At 39.9% G+C, this 17403-nt stretch overlaps 1 protein-coding gene across 1 annotated transcript in view; it reads right to left on the reverse strand.

The window, feature by feature from the left end:
* NTRK2 (neurotrophic receptor tyrosine kinase 2) overlaps positions 1-17403 on the reverse strand; it is a 270802-nt gene that overhangs the window by 170175 nt on the left and 83224 nt on the right. The window contains exons 7-9 of the mRNA XM_044273679.1: positions 8444-8580; positions 7786-7918; positions 6228-6533 (exon numbers count right to left, since the gene is read on the reverse strand). Coding sequence (XP_044129614.1) covers positions 6228-6533; positions 7786-7918; positions 8444-8580 — 576 coding nt within the window. The remainder of the gene's footprint in view (positions 1-6227; positions 6534-7785; positions 7919-8443; positions 8581-17403) is intronic.

Raw genomic sequence — 17403 nt, forward strand, 5'->3', positions numbered from 1 at the left:
CCTCCTCCTGTTTTGGTTGATGGTAATCTGGAGTTTCAGATCGCTAGAATTCTCAACTCACGTGTTCTTCTGGACTCCTTTCAGTACCTGGTGCATTGGAGAGGATACGGTCCAGAGAAGAGAATGTGGGTTCCGGCTACCGATGTTAATGCTAGCCACCTTGTGAATGCCTAGAGGTATGCACATGGGCATAGCAGCTTAGGGAAAGTGTTTTAGGGATTGCTAGGAGGTGACCCCTTTGTTCCCTAGCATTTGGGGCCTAGTCAGTTGTTTTGTTTGCTTTGCTGTGTTCTGTTTCCTTCCCTTATCTTACCTACCGTGACATCAGTGTAATGATCGGCAGGGGCACTAGACCCCCACTAATCAATTACCGCCTAAATTCCAGCGGAAATTGATATGTTATGGAGGCAGCAAGGTGATAAACTCAGGGACACAGCAATGTAGAGGAACGGGGGGGCAGGAGGAGACGTTACTTGCAGTTCTTTGTAACACCACAGATAACACAATGATAACTCTCTGAGTACAGATATTGTAGATGTCTCCTGCAGTCCTATGTAACACCATAGATGTTACCAGTGTTAGCTCTCTGAGTACAGATATTGTAGATGTCACCTGCACTGCAGATCTATCATGGGCATACAATTGTGCGTGTGTTTGTGGGGGGGGGGGCGAGTAGGAGGACTACTATGTGATAGACGCTATTATTGTATTACGCTTTCAGTTACAGCTCACTATGTTCCCCTATTCAGTGTCACTAGGTCTCCCCTTCCTCCTCTTTCCCTCTATCCCCCCTCTTTTCAATCCAGCTGCATCCTTTCTCCAGTTCACTTCCCTGCAGTCTTGTCCTCCACTTCCTTTTCATCCTGCAATCTTCTCCTTCCCCCCTTCTGCAACAGAAGAGCCAAGGTTCTTCTTTGGCAGCTACTGACTTCTTTGGCTTCCCGAAGATCCAGATGTAGGCAAGGGAACGGGGCCATTAGAAAGTAGCACAGCCCTGGGCACAGGATTAAAACTGTGGGGTATGCAAAGCCACGGTGGCCCAGGACCTCTAGTGGTGCGGGCCCTGTAGCAGGTGCTATGGCTGCAACTGTGGTAGTTACACCCCTGTTGGTAACATAGCTGCTGACATCTTCAGCTCTGTGTGTAGGAAGGAACAAAGTCAAAGTGCAAAGAGGGCAGACTGGTGGGAGATGTGGCTAATGAGCAGCATCGCTTGTGTGCACTCTGCTACATTATCAGACCCCTACCAGTCTGTTCCCTGCACTTTCACTTCTTCCTTCCTAGGCAAATAGCTAAAGATGCTTTCAGCTATGTGTAAGATCGTAATTCATGACACTTCCCTGAAGTAACCTGTCCTGCTCTAAGATTAGGATGGGTTTTGTATTTGTTAATCGGGATATTTTATTTCTCCTGAAAATTAACCTAGAGAAAATGAGCCATTATAATTAATATATGCTATGTGGGAATGTGTTAATATTAGAATACTATTTAGTTATTTGCAGTAATTTTATTATATTCTCGGAGAACCTATTTAAAGAAAAATAAATTTAAAGTTTTGGAAGACCTGATTTTAATCCAATAGAAATGTTGTGGGAGGCCCTGAATCAAACAGTTCTTTAGAGGATACCCAACATAATAGAGTTGACATTGTTTTGTTTTTTTTACAGAGGAATCGGCTGAAATTTCTCCAAGCCGATGTACAGGACTAATCAACAATTACTCAAAACGTTTTGTTGCAGTTATTACTGTGCAAGGGGGTCACACCAGATACTGAAAGGAAAGGTTCACATACTTCTGCCATGCACAGAACGTGATATTGGATTTTTTCCCCCTCAATAAATATGTTTTTGACTCATTGGTTTGATTTGGTAATCTTTATTACTTTTAGGACTTGTGTGAAAATCTGATGTACTTTTAATTCACATTTAAGCAGAAATATACCAAAATTCTGAACAATTCACAAACTGTGACGCACCACTATATATACAGTACTTAGAATTGCAGTAGCATCCGATAGTTGCATCCGTGATACATAGGCTCAAATGTATGGTAAGCATTTTTTTACTGGATGCCTCTGTATGGAGTAGGGCAGTCTGCAGTACTATTCCATACAGAAAAAAAGATGGTGTCCTAACATATACCAGCCTAATGGAGGGAAAAAGAAGACTCCTTTGGCTTCCGTCGGGTGAATGGGAGCCTGTGGGTAAGGCTACTTTCACACTAGCGGCAGGACGAAACCGAGAAGCTGTTCACCCTGTCGGATCCATCCAGCCGCTATTTTGCCGTGCCGCCGGACTGCCGCTCCGTCCCCACCGACTATAATGGAGATGAGGCGGAGCTCCAGCGCAACACGGCAGTGCACGGCGAAAGGCCGCCGGACTAAAAGTACTGCATGTCTGACTTTTTAGTCCGGCGGCCTCTCGCCGTGCACTGCCGTGCTGCACCAGAGCTCCACCCTCGTCCCTATTATAGTCAATGGGGACAGAGCAGCAGTCCTGCTGCTAGTGTGAAAGTAGCCTTAGTTTGCTGTGTGTTCGGATCCGTCCTGCTGCTAGTGTGAAAGTAGCCTTAGTTTGCTGTGTGTGCTGGATGCTTTCCCTATGCACATGGCAAGTGGAGAATGCTACATGCAGTTTGACAGCAGCCTCATACTGCTTTTAAAATAGACACATGTGGTCAGACTGAGAGCTGAGAATTTTAATCTACCATTATGAATTTGTGTTTTTTTTACATTAGTGTTATTAGTGAAGACTTCCCCACCACTTTCAAATATATTATCATTTTCATGGGTTAAAGGGAATCTGAATTTAATCTGAATTAAGGCCTGCAACCGTAACCAACCAGTGACAGCTTCACAGTGATGATCTTGTATATTCTGAGCAATTTGACAAATGTCAGGAAAAAAAGGTTTGAATGCTGTATTCCAATGCTAAGTCATAAGGGTGCTTCCACTTCTTGGAAGAGTCCAGTCCCCCTCCTGGCTTGATTGACGTTCACAAGCCACCTCCAGCAACATCTGGCACACGCGCAGTGTGCAGATGATGCTGAGACTAGTGCACCTGCTCCATTGTGTATGCACCCCCCAAAAGTTTCTGCATGAAGATGTGACCCAGCCTGCAGAACGTCAATCAAGCCAGGAGAAAGACCGGCCAGCATAACTCTTCCAAGCAGCATCTCCACCCCACGACTGCTCATGAATCACTTACTGCTTAGAATCTACTTCAATCCGTGACATGTTACAAATTTCTGTGGTGTGAACATGACCTTGGAGCAAGACAAACAAATGGTTCAGTATAGAGGCAAAGACATAATTCATGGTTGAATAGTGTTGAGCGCGAATATTCAAATTACAAATATTTATCGCGAATATTGCAACTTCGAAAATTCGCAAATATTTAGAATATAGTGCTAAATATTAATTTTTTAGAATATTCGTCATCTGAAGTCATGATTCCACCCTGCTTAAGTTGCTTGTGGGCCAATGCCGGTTAACTTCAGATGGAATATAGCACTATATTCTATAGTGCTATATTCGTTTTTGACCCACTTTGCATTGCGCGATTTTTACATTGCAAATTTGTCAGAATCACGAAAATAATCTTACGCGATTTTTACATTGCAGATTTAATCTCAAATACGAATATTCGCGAATATATGAATAATATTCTACTACTTATTCGCAAAGTATCGCGAATTCGAATATTGCCCCTGCCACTCATCACTATGGTTGAACAGTATGGGGTAGATTTATGAAAACAGTCTAAAAGGAAACTGTCTCTGTTGCCCATATCCACCAATCACTGCACAGCTTTCATTTTCAAGAGCCGAATATAAAAAATAAAAGTTGTGTTTTAAACTGGTTGCAATGGGAAATAGAGACAATTTTCTTGTAGAGAGTTTGATACATCTTCCCAAGTTCTTGTAGGATGGAAGGGGTTATGTACCATACACACTGACTATGGGTCACATGGAATGTCGACAAGATAGTTGCATAGTACTAGGAACTAAAATAACAGACAACATGAAAAGAGAAGCCAAGGTATGAAGTATTCTGATATCATTAGGAGTCAGAGCAGCTGGATCCCCTTACTCCCAATGTCGAGAATTTGTCCTGACATAGATTACAATGAAGCCCGTACACCCAGCCACATCTATCTCTTACAGGGGTTATGCCATTAAAAATATTCTACATTTTTCAAACTTGCATCTGGATCTAAATACATTTGTAACTGAATGTAATTAAACATGTAGTATAGCCACTGAACTATTCAATGAAATGGGTCTGTATAGCGCCACCTGCTGTTTTTAGTTATTTCTCACATTAATCATGGCATAACCCCCATAAACATAGGTTTGTATAGGACTCTAATGTGTTCCATGCAATACTATTACTGTATGATGAACGTGAGGACAAGGACTGGACTAAACATCAAATACACAAGAAAATCCATCAAAACAGATATGGAAATAATGACAGGTAAGGCAACCAATAGCTTTAAAAACCAACCCAACAATGAAATGAGCTTTCCTGCAATGTCTGACAGATAAAATGTCAATTAGACACTTAAGAAATGATAATTTGGTGAGAATCTAGAAGAGGTATTAATGAAATTTGGATCCTTTCCTCATCAATACCTTGGGTTAGTTTGGAACCATCAGGAAGGTGTCTCTGGTTGAGGGGACAGCTTGATGCTTTGGAAACATGCACGTGTGATTGCAGGTCCATTACCTAGAGATCACTGGAGTTCTACCCAACCTGGTAAAAGCACATCTTACCCTATGAGACTGATTTTTCCCCCCTTTTTAATCAAGATACTACACTTTATCACTCTACTGAAAATGGTCACCAGGAGTGTTTGTGAACATTAGGAGTGTCAAAGCTGTCAGGCGGACACATTTTACTATCATGACGTGTCATACAGAGGTTACATGAGTTATACAATTAGTAGCACTTTATTATTCTATTATACATATAATCCTGCCTGTAAACATGGTGTCTTTTCCCAACTGATGCAAAAATAATTAAAGGGGTTGTCCAGGTTCAGAGTTGAACCCAGACATAACCTCATCTTCACTCATTTAGCATGTCTGAGTGGAGCATCAAAGCATTTCTTATTCCGATTTTCCCCCTTTCCCTGTATCTCGCATGGCAAGGTCTGTTTTGTTTACATCCTCACTATTCTATTATTTCTGCCTAGCAGTGATCTTGGCGATGTCACCGGCACAAATGTACAGTCTATAGCGCTGCCCTAGGCTCTAAAACAGCCTAGGGCAGTGCAATAAGACCGCCCATTTCTGCCAGTGATGTCACCGGGTTCACCGCTAGGTGGAAGTCTCCACATAACATACTCATGTGAAGCCCGATACGTCACCAGTAGTAAAGAAAAAGCGCAGGACAAGGGGGAATGCTTTGATGCTCCACTCATATATGCTAAATGAGTGAAGATGAGTCTATGTCCGGGTTCAGAGCTGAACCCGGACAACCCCTTTAAACATTCAGCACTAAGCATGCTACTCATCTGTACTGATTTAAAATGAATTCTTGAAATTTTTGATCACCCCTTCAAGGTTTATATAATCCCTTGAACTAGAAGGTTAAAGGAGTTTTCCGGGATTTTAATATTGATGGCGTACCCTCCAACCAGAAGTGGCTGAGACAGAGACATGTCATAGGAACAAGGATGACCAGAGGAAAGAGTGTTTTTTGTTTTTTTTTCACTCGCACACCATACCTGTCTTTCCCCAATTTTTTCCGGGGCTGAGCAATTCCTTTAAATATATGTTCAGATTGTGACCTACCTCTGTTTGATAACCTATTGTGATTTTAATGCTGTATGTAAATACAAAATGGACTGTGATAATATTAATTCTAATAATAATAAAATATATAGCATGACCATGAAATGGTGTCAGTAGAAAACGTACACTGCAGCATCGGCGCCACAAATATAAAGCCATAAACTAAGTAGTGTATTACATCTTGGACACAAACAATATTTTCAGATATTCCTAAAAATATGACTTTTTTATATTGAATATTTTGTTTTATTGGTGACATTTGGGAATGTGTATCAGGGTTTCCCCAATGATTGGATTTAAACCGCTTGATCACTTTCCTCTAACCTACTATAGCCTATGTGTAGAGCAAGGTGTAAAGGAAGGTGTACATTTTGGCAATTATCTAAAAATAATGGATTCCAAAAAGAAGAAAAGTCAAGTGTACTTACCATCCCCAGGATTTTTCATGAAGTGTGCCGTGACTGTACGCTCATCCTTTCCGTATTCATTCTCTGCGCTTAAAGTATAAATCCCATTGTTCAGATGTGTTGGACTGTCTAGTTGAAGACAGCCGTGATGTTCACTCATGTTGTTGCTTGACTCGTGAATTTTACTCCAAATAAAATCTGTTTCACTTAGCTCCTTTCCATCATGAAACCACTGGAGTTTAGGAACGGGATTACCCCTCACACTGAAAGGAATACACCAGTGATGGTCCAAAGTTGGGTAGTCTATTAGCGTGATGTTTGGTGGAACTATAAAAAACAAATGCAAGAGTTAACATCAAATATAGTATAAGTAATGGGTAAAACAAAAACATTTTAAAGGTGTTTTCTGGCATTTCAAAATTGATGGCCTATCCTCAGGATAGATCATCAATATCTGATCGGTGGGGTCTGACTACCGGCACCCTCAACAATCAACTGTTTGAAGAGGCTTTGGCATTCACTGGTCCCATCACCTATTTGCTGCTTAGTCCCATTCAAGTGATTAAGCCTGGGCTGCAATACCAAACACAGCCACTATTCAATGTACAGCGCTGTGCTTGGTATGCTGTGTGGAGACTGCAGCACTCACTGAAGCACTGCAGCCTCTTTAATCAGCTGATCACCAGAGGTGCCAGAAGTTGGACCCCCACCGATCAGATATTAATGACCTATCCTGAGGAAAAGGCCATTAATATTAAACTCCCACAAGGGACTGCAAATGGCTAAAGCTGAGTAGATCATGTCACAGACAGTTAAAGGGGTTGGCCACTTTCTGCTTACTGTTGATCAATGTGTTTGTAAGATGACTTTATAGCACTAACTAATATAGCCTTCGCAGATTTTTTTGTACCGTTGTTTATATTTCATAAAGTATACCCCTTTTTGGCCAAGTCTTTTGTGCTTTCTGCATGGAGGTCCTGTCCATAAAATGGCTGCTGCTGATGATGTCCAGTGACCAGGCAAATCACTCAGTCTCCTCCAATCCAATCCACTACACCTGCCATCTGCACTGTTGGGAGCTTAGTGCAAGTGAAGTGTATTGTAATATAGCAGTCTAAGTGATATTTCTGGTCACATGACCCTCCATCAGCGGCCATCTTATGGACAGGACCTCTATGCGGACAGCACAGAACATATGCCCAACAAGGGACATGGTTTACGAAATATAGCAAACGGCACAGAATATCAACAAAGACTATATTAGCAAGTGCCATAGTAGTCATCTTACATGCACATTGGTCAACAGTAGCCAGAAAGTGGCCAATCCCTTTAATACTAGGGTAAGCAGCCAAATCACTGATTTAATGCTTTCTTATATGGTTCCAGATTATACAGTATTTGACAATGGCTCATGTACCAGAAACGTTGGGGGACCTTTGCCTTAGAGGAACGATGCACAGGATAGAGCAGATAGAAGCCCTAGAAAACTTCTAATATTGGTACATTGTGTAATGTTCATGCAGGAAGGAATATTGTCTCTAAATTTTACATAGTAGACCTCCATCCAGTCCTTACTTACAATGTACATTGACCTCCACAAAGACTTGCTCTTCTCCCACCACATTTTCAGCTGTACAAACAAGAATTCTTGTGTTGTCCAGTGATGTCACATTCTTCAATGTGAGGTAAGCGCCATGCGTTACATTTTTTATCTGAAGGAGAGATAAAAATAATGTCATCATTTTCCTCAATCTGATACTACAACTAGGGATGCGCAAACTTCATATTTTGAAGTTCGAGTTCGTCTTCGGGTTTGGGTATATGCTGAATTGCGTCATGGATTCCGTTACCACGGACCATAACGCATTTCCATGACGGGATGCATAACGGAATGCCTTTAGAGGCATTCCGTTATTCATTCCGTCATAATAGAAGTCTATGGCCTGCATAGTGGATCCGTCCGGTTTACATTATGCAGGAGAGAACTCCAGCATAACGAAAACTGGACGGATACGTTATGCTGGCCATAGACTTCTATTATGATGTAATGAATAACGGAATGCCTCCAAAGGCATTCCGTTATGCATTCCATCATGGAATTGCGTTATGATCCGTGGTAACGGAATCCATGACGCAATTCAGCATATACCCAAACCCGAACACGAACTCGAACTTCAAAATATGAAGTTTGCGCATCCCTAATTACAACCCTTGTTTTTTTTTTTGCTGGTGCTTACCAAAGTGTTGGACTTAATCTGTGACATATCCCAGGAGACATTGGGGTTAGGTAGTCCGGAGGCTTCACAGTACACAGTTGTACTGTTCCCTTCCAGGACTGTAAGTTCTTGAGTGCTTGTATTAACTATGGGCAACACTGTGGATGACAAAACAGGACTATGTTCAACACCAAGGCTAGGAATAATAATACCAGTAATCAGCAATAACAGTAATCAACAATCCAATTAATCCAATCCATGCAGTAGTAAGATGACATGTGACATGTTATATTTCTATAGACACATCCAGTGTCGGACTGGGATACCTAGGGCCCACCAGTAAAATGTATTTATGAACATAGGCTGGTTGAGGTGCTCTGCATTGAATACATGTTTGTAGAGCAGTAAATCTACTGTGTTATGTGCCACTTGTGCAGGGGGTGGAAGACTAGGGCCCCACCTTGCTCAGGGGCCCACCGGGGGATTCCCCTGTACCCCTGTGGGCCAGTCCGAGCCTGGACACATCACCAATTCACCACTCAAAAATTGTTAGTTTACATTAAAGAGAATTTGCAACCAGACCTCTTCTCCAGTGGAAGGTGAGAACATTACACTACATTAGAAAACAATAGTCCTTCTTTTTCAGCTTTGACCTCCTCGAAAGACATCTGCAGGTCATCTCCTCATCTACAGGAGTTTTATAGGGAAGTTATCATCCACGTTATGATGCAATCACTGAAGACAGCATAAAGTAGTGACAGTCAGACCCTGATTTCAGCAGTCTGTCACTTATCTGCTATTGTAAAGTCATTTCCAGGAACTTTATAATGTCGGCAGCCTGTACCAGAGAAAAATCTGAAGAGTCCAGCTCATTCACGAGTTCCTGCTCTCCTGCCTTATCATAGAAGAAAACAGGAGGAGCTGGACTCTTCTCTCACAGAGTCTGACTCTTCAATGTGCGCTGCCAGCAGTAAGGTAAAGGCATTATTAGACAGAGTTCGTTCCCGGCACGAAACGTTTGTTCGTTCATAGGGCAATCGGTGGCCGTTTTAGACTGCGAGAATCGACCAGTCTAGTATACCCGTTAGCACCTCTGAAACTACTTCACAAAAGCAGATAGGTGACTGACCACTGTACTCCGCGAGGCTGCAATTAAATGATGTTACCTTCAGTGAGGGCTGCATAAAGCAAATGACAGGCTCCCTTTAAAGTTGTTTGAGAGCAGACTCCTCAGTGACCTATGTACAATTCACAAAGCATGCCCACAACATTCTCCTATAGAGGCCAATACGTTGTTTTTCTACTGAGTTTTTTTTAGATTCATGTGGCTAATGTAGAGTGAGTATTTGCTATTCACAGCTTTGAGCAGAATCTCAATCAGGATGTCTGCCCCCATAATCATGGAAATATATAAAAAAAAGTGAAGACTATACAATCATAAAATAAGCATAAACTGGGTAAAATTAATTTGCTATACCCTTAATTAGTAAAAAAAAAAAAAAAGGTAGTATATTCCCTGTAACAAATCCCCGGATTTTACCTATTTGGAGGAGCTTTGGATGCGCGCCTCTTCAGGGGACTTTCATACTGTCAGGCACCAGACTGTAGGATTCCTCCCTGTACTTTCTACTATTACACTTGCTTTGCTTTGTGAGTATGTATGACTTACAGAGTAAAAAAAACAAAACAGTGCTTGTTTAAAAAACTAAAAACTATGGGGGACATGTATTACAACCGGTGATTGCTATGCCAGTCTTAATCCCTTGTGCTGCCGGTGGATGTGCCAAAGTTGTGTTGAGGTGTGACTTTTACATAACTGTGGTGCTTGCTGCCATCGGCCGTGTGACATGCTTTAATCTATGCCAGCACGCCATGTCCACTTTTTCCGCCACTTTGCAAAAATGGCATCAGCGGGTAAAAGTCTCAGATTTTGCAACAAAACACCTTTGCGACAAAATCTGCAACATAAATATGCCAAAAAGTGAAATAAAAAGATAATAAATGACCCCCTATATGTTTAGTGTAGTCTCTGCTTTACTGAAAACCCAGGGCTATTCAGCTGAGTAAGAAGGTATCAATTACTTGTCAGCATTGAATTCTACAATATCTTTAAATCATGTGTCTTCCTAACTCTATTATTACATTACACTTAGACTCAATAATGCAGACAGCAATTTCTTCCTGAATTATCACTCTCTGCTTAATTGGGCCCATAAAATGAATTGGGAAACATTAACAGCAGAGAGGAACAAATCATTTCCCATAATTTGTTTTTTCTTTTCCAGCACGTAAAACAGAAGATAACTATGTTTCTAGGCTAGGCAAGCTACAAGTCATACATCATAGATTCAAATTAGTTTGTGTTATGGGGTACATATTTTGTTAATGGCATACATGCTTTATCTATCTATCTATCTATCTCCTATCTATCTATCTATCTATCTATCTATCTATCTATCTATCTCCTATCTATCTATCTCCTATCTATCTATCTCCTATCTATCTATCTATCTATCTATCTATCTATCTCCTATCTATATATCTCCTATCTATCTATCTATCTATCTCCTATCTATCTATATCATATCTATCTCTCTATCTCTTATCTATCTATCTCCTATCTATCTGTCTATCTATCTATCTATCTATCTATCTCCTATCTATCTATCTATCTATCTATATCATATCTATCTCTCTATCTCTTATCTATCTATCTCCTATCTATCTGTCTATCTATCTATCTATCTATCTATCTCCTATCTATCTATCTATCTCCTATCTATCTATCTATCTATCTATCTATCTCCTATCTATCTATCTCCTATCTATCTATCTCATATCTATCTATCTATCTATCTATCTATCTATCTATCTATCTATCTATCTCCTATCTATCTATCTATCTCCTATTTATCTATCTATCTATCTCCTATCTATCTATCTATCTATCTATCTATCTCCTATCTATCTCATATCTATCTATCTATCTATCTATCTATCTATCTATCTATCTCCTATCTATCTATCTATCTATCTATCTATCTATCTATCTCCTATCTATCTATCTATCTATCTATATCATATCTATCTCTCTATCTCTTATCTATCTATCTATCTATCTATCTATCTATCTATCTATCTATCTCATATCTATCTCTCTATCTCTTATCTATCTATCTATCTATCTATCTATCTATCTATCTATTAATCTATCTCATCTATCAATCATCAAATCTATATCTATCTAGCTATCTATCTACAATAATAAGAGAAAATAGCAACATTCCTAAAGTTAGCCAGATGCAAGAGTCCTTAAACGGATTCTAGATAAAAATCGACCAAATGCGATACAAGATATAAGCAAGGCAGCACTCCGGTCTTGGTGAAAAAATATGTGGATCCTTTAATACACCCAATGCTATCTATCGGTCTATCTAATTATCAGATTATCTATCTTATCTAGCAATCTAGCCAATATATTCTATCTATCTATCTTATCTATGTATTAGCTAGCTACTATCTATCTATCTATCTATCTATCTATCTATCTTATCTATGTATTAGCTAGCTACTATCTATCTATCTATCTATCTATCTATCTATCTAATCTATGTATTAGCTAGCTACTATCTATCTATCTATCTATCTATCATCTATCTATCTATCTATCTATCTATCTATCTATCATCTACCTATATATCTTATCTATGTATTAGCTAGCTACCATCTATCTATCTATCTATCTATCTATCTATCATCTACCTATCTATCTATCTATCTATCTATCTATCTATCTATCATCTACCTATCTATCTTATCTATGTATTAGCTAGCTACTATCTATCTATCTATCTATCTATCTATCTATGTATCATCTACCTATATATCTTATCTATGTATTAGCTGGATAGCAAGCTATTATCTATCTGTCATATTATCTCTCCATTTATCTATATGACTGATTATATGATTTATGTCCGGTTATATAAGGAGTGTGAGTGTCCTTCTGTCGAATGTTTGGTATTCTAGGTTATATTGGGCAGACTAGATGGGCCAAATGGTTCTTATCTGCCGACACATTCTATGTTTCTATGTTTCTAACTCAATTCAGTTCAACTAATTGGAGAAAGTCGCAAGATTCGGCACAGATTCCTCTCTCTTCCAAACTCCAGTCTAGAATATATCCAGAGTTAGGGGTGGAACCAGCCCACTCGTAACCTCCTACAAGGGCAGAGCCAGGATTGTTAACCCTGGCTGTGCCATCCATACATCCATACAAATGCATAACAGTAAATTACATTACAATGCATAAAAAAACAAACCATTTGCAAATACCCCTTTCTCTGGGGTACTGCACATATAAAAGTTAAGACAGCTCCAAGTCTTTTTAAATTTGGATACAATATGTTTTATTGATCACTGAATAAGGGTGTACTTTTATGAAAGTGCTGGATCTTCAGAATCTTTAAATATATAATCTAGGAAGTTTCGGATTAGAGCTTATTCACACTTCCACGTTAAAAATCATCAATGTGCAGCAACATAAGGGCAATTTTTAAAATGTCAGTTAGGTCGATATGTCTGCACAGGACCACTGGAGACCATTGTCTTCGATGGCCTCCAGGTCTGTGTTCCATGAGACAGAATAGTGCACGCTGAGTTTCTTGGTATGGACTATTGGTCCAAGCTGGAAAACAGTGAAGGGAATAGCACCACCACTTATTTCTATGGGTCTGTGTGCTGTCCGAGTGCAGCTCATTGCTCACCTGGATAGCATACAGTCATGTGAATAAGCTTTTATGAAGACACAGTGATACACTGGTGGGATTCTGTCAGCATTATGTATGGAGTGTTTCAATGGAGATGAAATGCAATAGCAACCATGGACAAGATCGGTGCTGTATGTGGAGGAGAGCTAAAAAACTATCAGGTTATAAAAGTATATGACATGTCCAACCAGTCAATCGCCAAAGAGTCTGATAATAGTAGTAGTGCTATCAAGATCAAAGCCACATAACCAAAACCAAATAAAATGTGACCTTTATTTCTTATTCAGTAAGATAACTCCATAAAACATGTAATCACACAAGTTACTTGCCAAGTAACCAGTTGGATTACATTTTTGGGCGGTTATCTTACTGAATAAGAAATAAAAGCTAAGTTGTATGTGGTTGTGGTTCTGTGACTTAAATCAAATTATAAAATGTTGCATGGAAGGGGTCAAATGTATGAATTTTCTTCTCTAACTAAGGCACCCCAGTAAATGTTACATTCCACCATCTAAATAGGAAGGGAGTGTTTAATGTAAGAGCAGTCAAACAAAGCGACATAGCAATGGCAGATTCTAATGTGCAATAATATGGAGGGTTAAAGAGGTTGTCTGGTCTCAGAGGCGACAAAACCTTGAGGTCTTTCTCAGCCCCACAAATACCACTCACGTCACGTGTCCCATCCCTGCTCCATTCCTGGTCACTGGGACCAAGATACAGCTAGGTCATATGACCACTGCAGCCAATAACAGGCCTCAGCTATCACAGAGATTTGAATAGTGGAGGTTTGAACAGTGCATCACTGCATTGACGTAAAGAAAAAGGGGGTCAGTCAGCACATCCCAAAGCGCAGGGGCACGTTGCTATGGCTGAGAACAACACTGTAAAACAAAACACGCAATGCAACAGCTCTCTGCAAACCAAATAAAGTACAAAATTGCATAATAATTGCAAGTGCTATACTTATAAGTTAGAGATGCTTGGCAAATCATTTTGTACAAAATAATTTGAGCCCGTCTGCCGCACGTCAAGGCGATCTCTGTAAGACAGGTTTCTAACATTACATTCTACCTGTTATGTGCCATGACGGCTACCATACAATTCAGGGAGTGTAGATTCCACATGCATGCTGGGCCTGCTTTAATTTCTGTCATTTTTGGTGCCAAATGGCCTTCATTATATCCAAGAAATGCAGGTACCAACATGCATGCCGGGCCCACTCGCCGGGCCCACAGGCTTTGCAATAATACTGCATTGACGTACCATTCAAACCTCTGTGATAGGCCACAGCGGTCACTTGATCCAACCACTACCTGGTCTCACGGGGACCAGAAGCAGCTGGCAATGGAGCAGTGGCGGGATCCAGGACAGGTGCTTGGTGTTTGGCAGGAGAGGACACCAGGGGTTATAGGCTCCTAGACTAGACAACTCCTATAATCGTAGAGAGTTTCTAATTATTATGCGGAACACATGGAGTTAACCTGATCTTCCAGAGAACTTATCCAACTGCCTTTGTGTGGTCCAGAAGGCATTTTTTTTCCATATGAGGAATAACCATCTAGTTTTTTTTCGCCTTCCTTACCCATAAGAGAACATAGCATGTATTATTGCGCACCCTCACAGTGCTTATTCTGTCAGCCAGGCACTACACATTGCCATATGATGATGTCAGGCTTTGCAATAATACTTTGAGCAGCCATCTTAAACTGATAAAACTGAGACTGCAGAAAATGGATGAGAGAAAGAAGAAAACATTGCAGTAAATGGCTGGCAGCACGCTTCTGACAATGCCGACAGGCTGCAGTAATGCAGGGACGCTGCTCAGGTCCGTCTAAAAGCTGTTTAATCTCCATATTTGAAGCTACCCTGCAGGAGAACATCTGACAGAATTGTAGGGTGTGCAGGGAAGAGAAGGAAATGATCAGGAACATTTCACCACATGACTAGTTTATTCATTTCTGTGTTCTGTTGCTATGGAAACAAGTGAGAACTAGAATTACATTTTCACTAGCGCAGTGCCTCTTCATGTCTGCAGTGGCAGGGGTGGGGAGAAGAAATGGTGAGAATCTCGAGGAGGAACCAAAGACAGGGAAAAGATGATATTTACAATCTCAGGTCAAGCTGCTAAGACTGTTTCATCATCATTTTACGCATTTGTCGCTTATGAAAAAGATGGTGAATGCCTTGTTCTGCATTGCAGAAGAACAATAGAAAGCAATAAGTAGGAATCATTAGTTAAAAAGGCATTTTTAGGCTCATGATAATGATAACCTATACTCATTAATATCCAATAGTGTTGAACACGAATATTCGAAAAGCACATTTTTATCTCGAATATCGCCACTTCGAGAACTCGTGAATATTTAGAATATAGTGCTATATATTAGTTTTTTTAGAATATTCGTCATTTTTTTTCCATCTGAAGTCATGATTCCTCCCTGCTTAAGTCTCTTGTGGGCCAATGACTCATTGGCCCACAAGCAAAAAGCAGGGAGGAATCATGTGTTCAGATGGAAAAAATGCAGAATATTCCAAATACGAATATATAGCGCTATATTTTTTTTTTATATTCTTTTTTGACCCATGCCTGTATTGATTGCGTAATATTTGCATATTACGCGATCATTACATTGCTGATTTTCGAGTAAAAAAAAAAGTTGAATATAACGAATATTCGAATTCGCGAATATTTGACGAATATTCTACAAAATATTAGCAAAATATCCCGAATTCAAATATGACCCCTGCCGCTGATCACTAATATCCAATCAGTGAGGGTCCGACACCCCGCATCCCCACCGATCAGCTGTGTTATGTAGACTCCAGCGCTGGAACTAGCTCTTGAATGGACCAGGAAGGACAGCGCCGTTCAACGTGTAGTGGCCGTGCTGGGTTACTGCAGCTCAGCTACCACTGAAGTGATGGCTGCTACATTTTGAAATGGAGCTGTGCTTCCTGTTCTATTTAAAGTGGCAGTTTCAGCGCTGAAAGCTGCAAGGAAAATCTGATGTTTAGACACTCACTCATCAGATATTGACAACCTATTCTGAGGATAGGTCATCAATATCAGGAGCCTGGAAAACCTCTTTAAAACTAGGAACATTTCATTTACATTTGGATTTTGCTGCGGATTTTACCACGCTTTCTTAGGGCTCATGCACACGAACGTATTTTTCTTATGTTTCCATTCCGTTTTTTTATAAGTATACGGAACCATTTATTTCGATGGGGCTAGAAAAAAAATTAAATGACTCTGTGTGGATTCCGTTTCCGTATGTCCGCATGTTCATTCCGCAAAAAAATATAACTTGTCCTATTCTTATCTATTTTGCAAAAATGGATCCGCCCCAAAAAAGGACGCAATACGGATGTCATCCGTTCTTTTTTTTGCGGATTCGTATTTTGAAAAATACATACAGTGGTGTACATGAGCCCTTAGGTGTTATCGTGCAAAAAAAAATTACAACACAAAATTGTGTGCTGCCACACCCTTAGGCTATTTAGAGTTTTTTTGCTACCCTTTTAACTGCCATTTTTGCTGCATTTTTTTATGCAAAAAAAATGCAATTTACAGCGTTCTTTTAGTTTTGGGATTCAACAGCACAAAAAAAAAAAAAGGACTTTTTTTCCTAATCTCTTTATTGCAGTGTTCTGTGATAACTTTTACATGTTCATCATATATCAAAATCTAAATCTTTGCCTCATAAATTAAGGCTGATTTTACACATAAACCATAAGCCTCAGTTACTTTGCAAAGGTTTAGTTTTCATTTTATCATGTGATTCTCATAAAATCCTTACAACTCCCTGCGTAGAGAATTTCACACTGTCTTCATTTTTATTTGTTCACCTGCGAGATAAAATCTATCATATCCTCTTCCAGTGACTGGACTGCGGCCAGATTCTCAACTCCTAACAATATGGGATGTCAGCTCTTGGCGGAAGGAATTACTCTCCAAGTGTGCAGGATTAAGTCAGTCCATATCAGATGTGGACTCATATAATAAATGAATTCACCATAAGTAAAAGATTTGTCAAGATGAAATGGAATAGATTGAATGTTTAGGGGAATGATTAAAATGTGGTTGCAGATGATAAACAATATATATATATAGCACTGGACAGTCATACATATAGTAGAAGAAAGGGTTGTACGGGTATTTGCATAAAAAAAACCCATCAAGATTGCTTTAAAACTAATAGTAAGTAATGC

The sequence above is a fragment of the Bufo gargarizans genome, chromosome 1 (genome assembly GCF_014858855.1).
Source record: "Bufo gargarizans isolate SCDJY-AF-19 chromosome 1, ASM1485885v1, whole genome shotgun sequence".
In the NCBI taxonomy this organism is placed as follows: domain Eukaryota; kingdom Metazoa; phylum Chordata; class Amphibia; order Anura; family Bufonidae; genus Bufo; species Bufo gargarizans.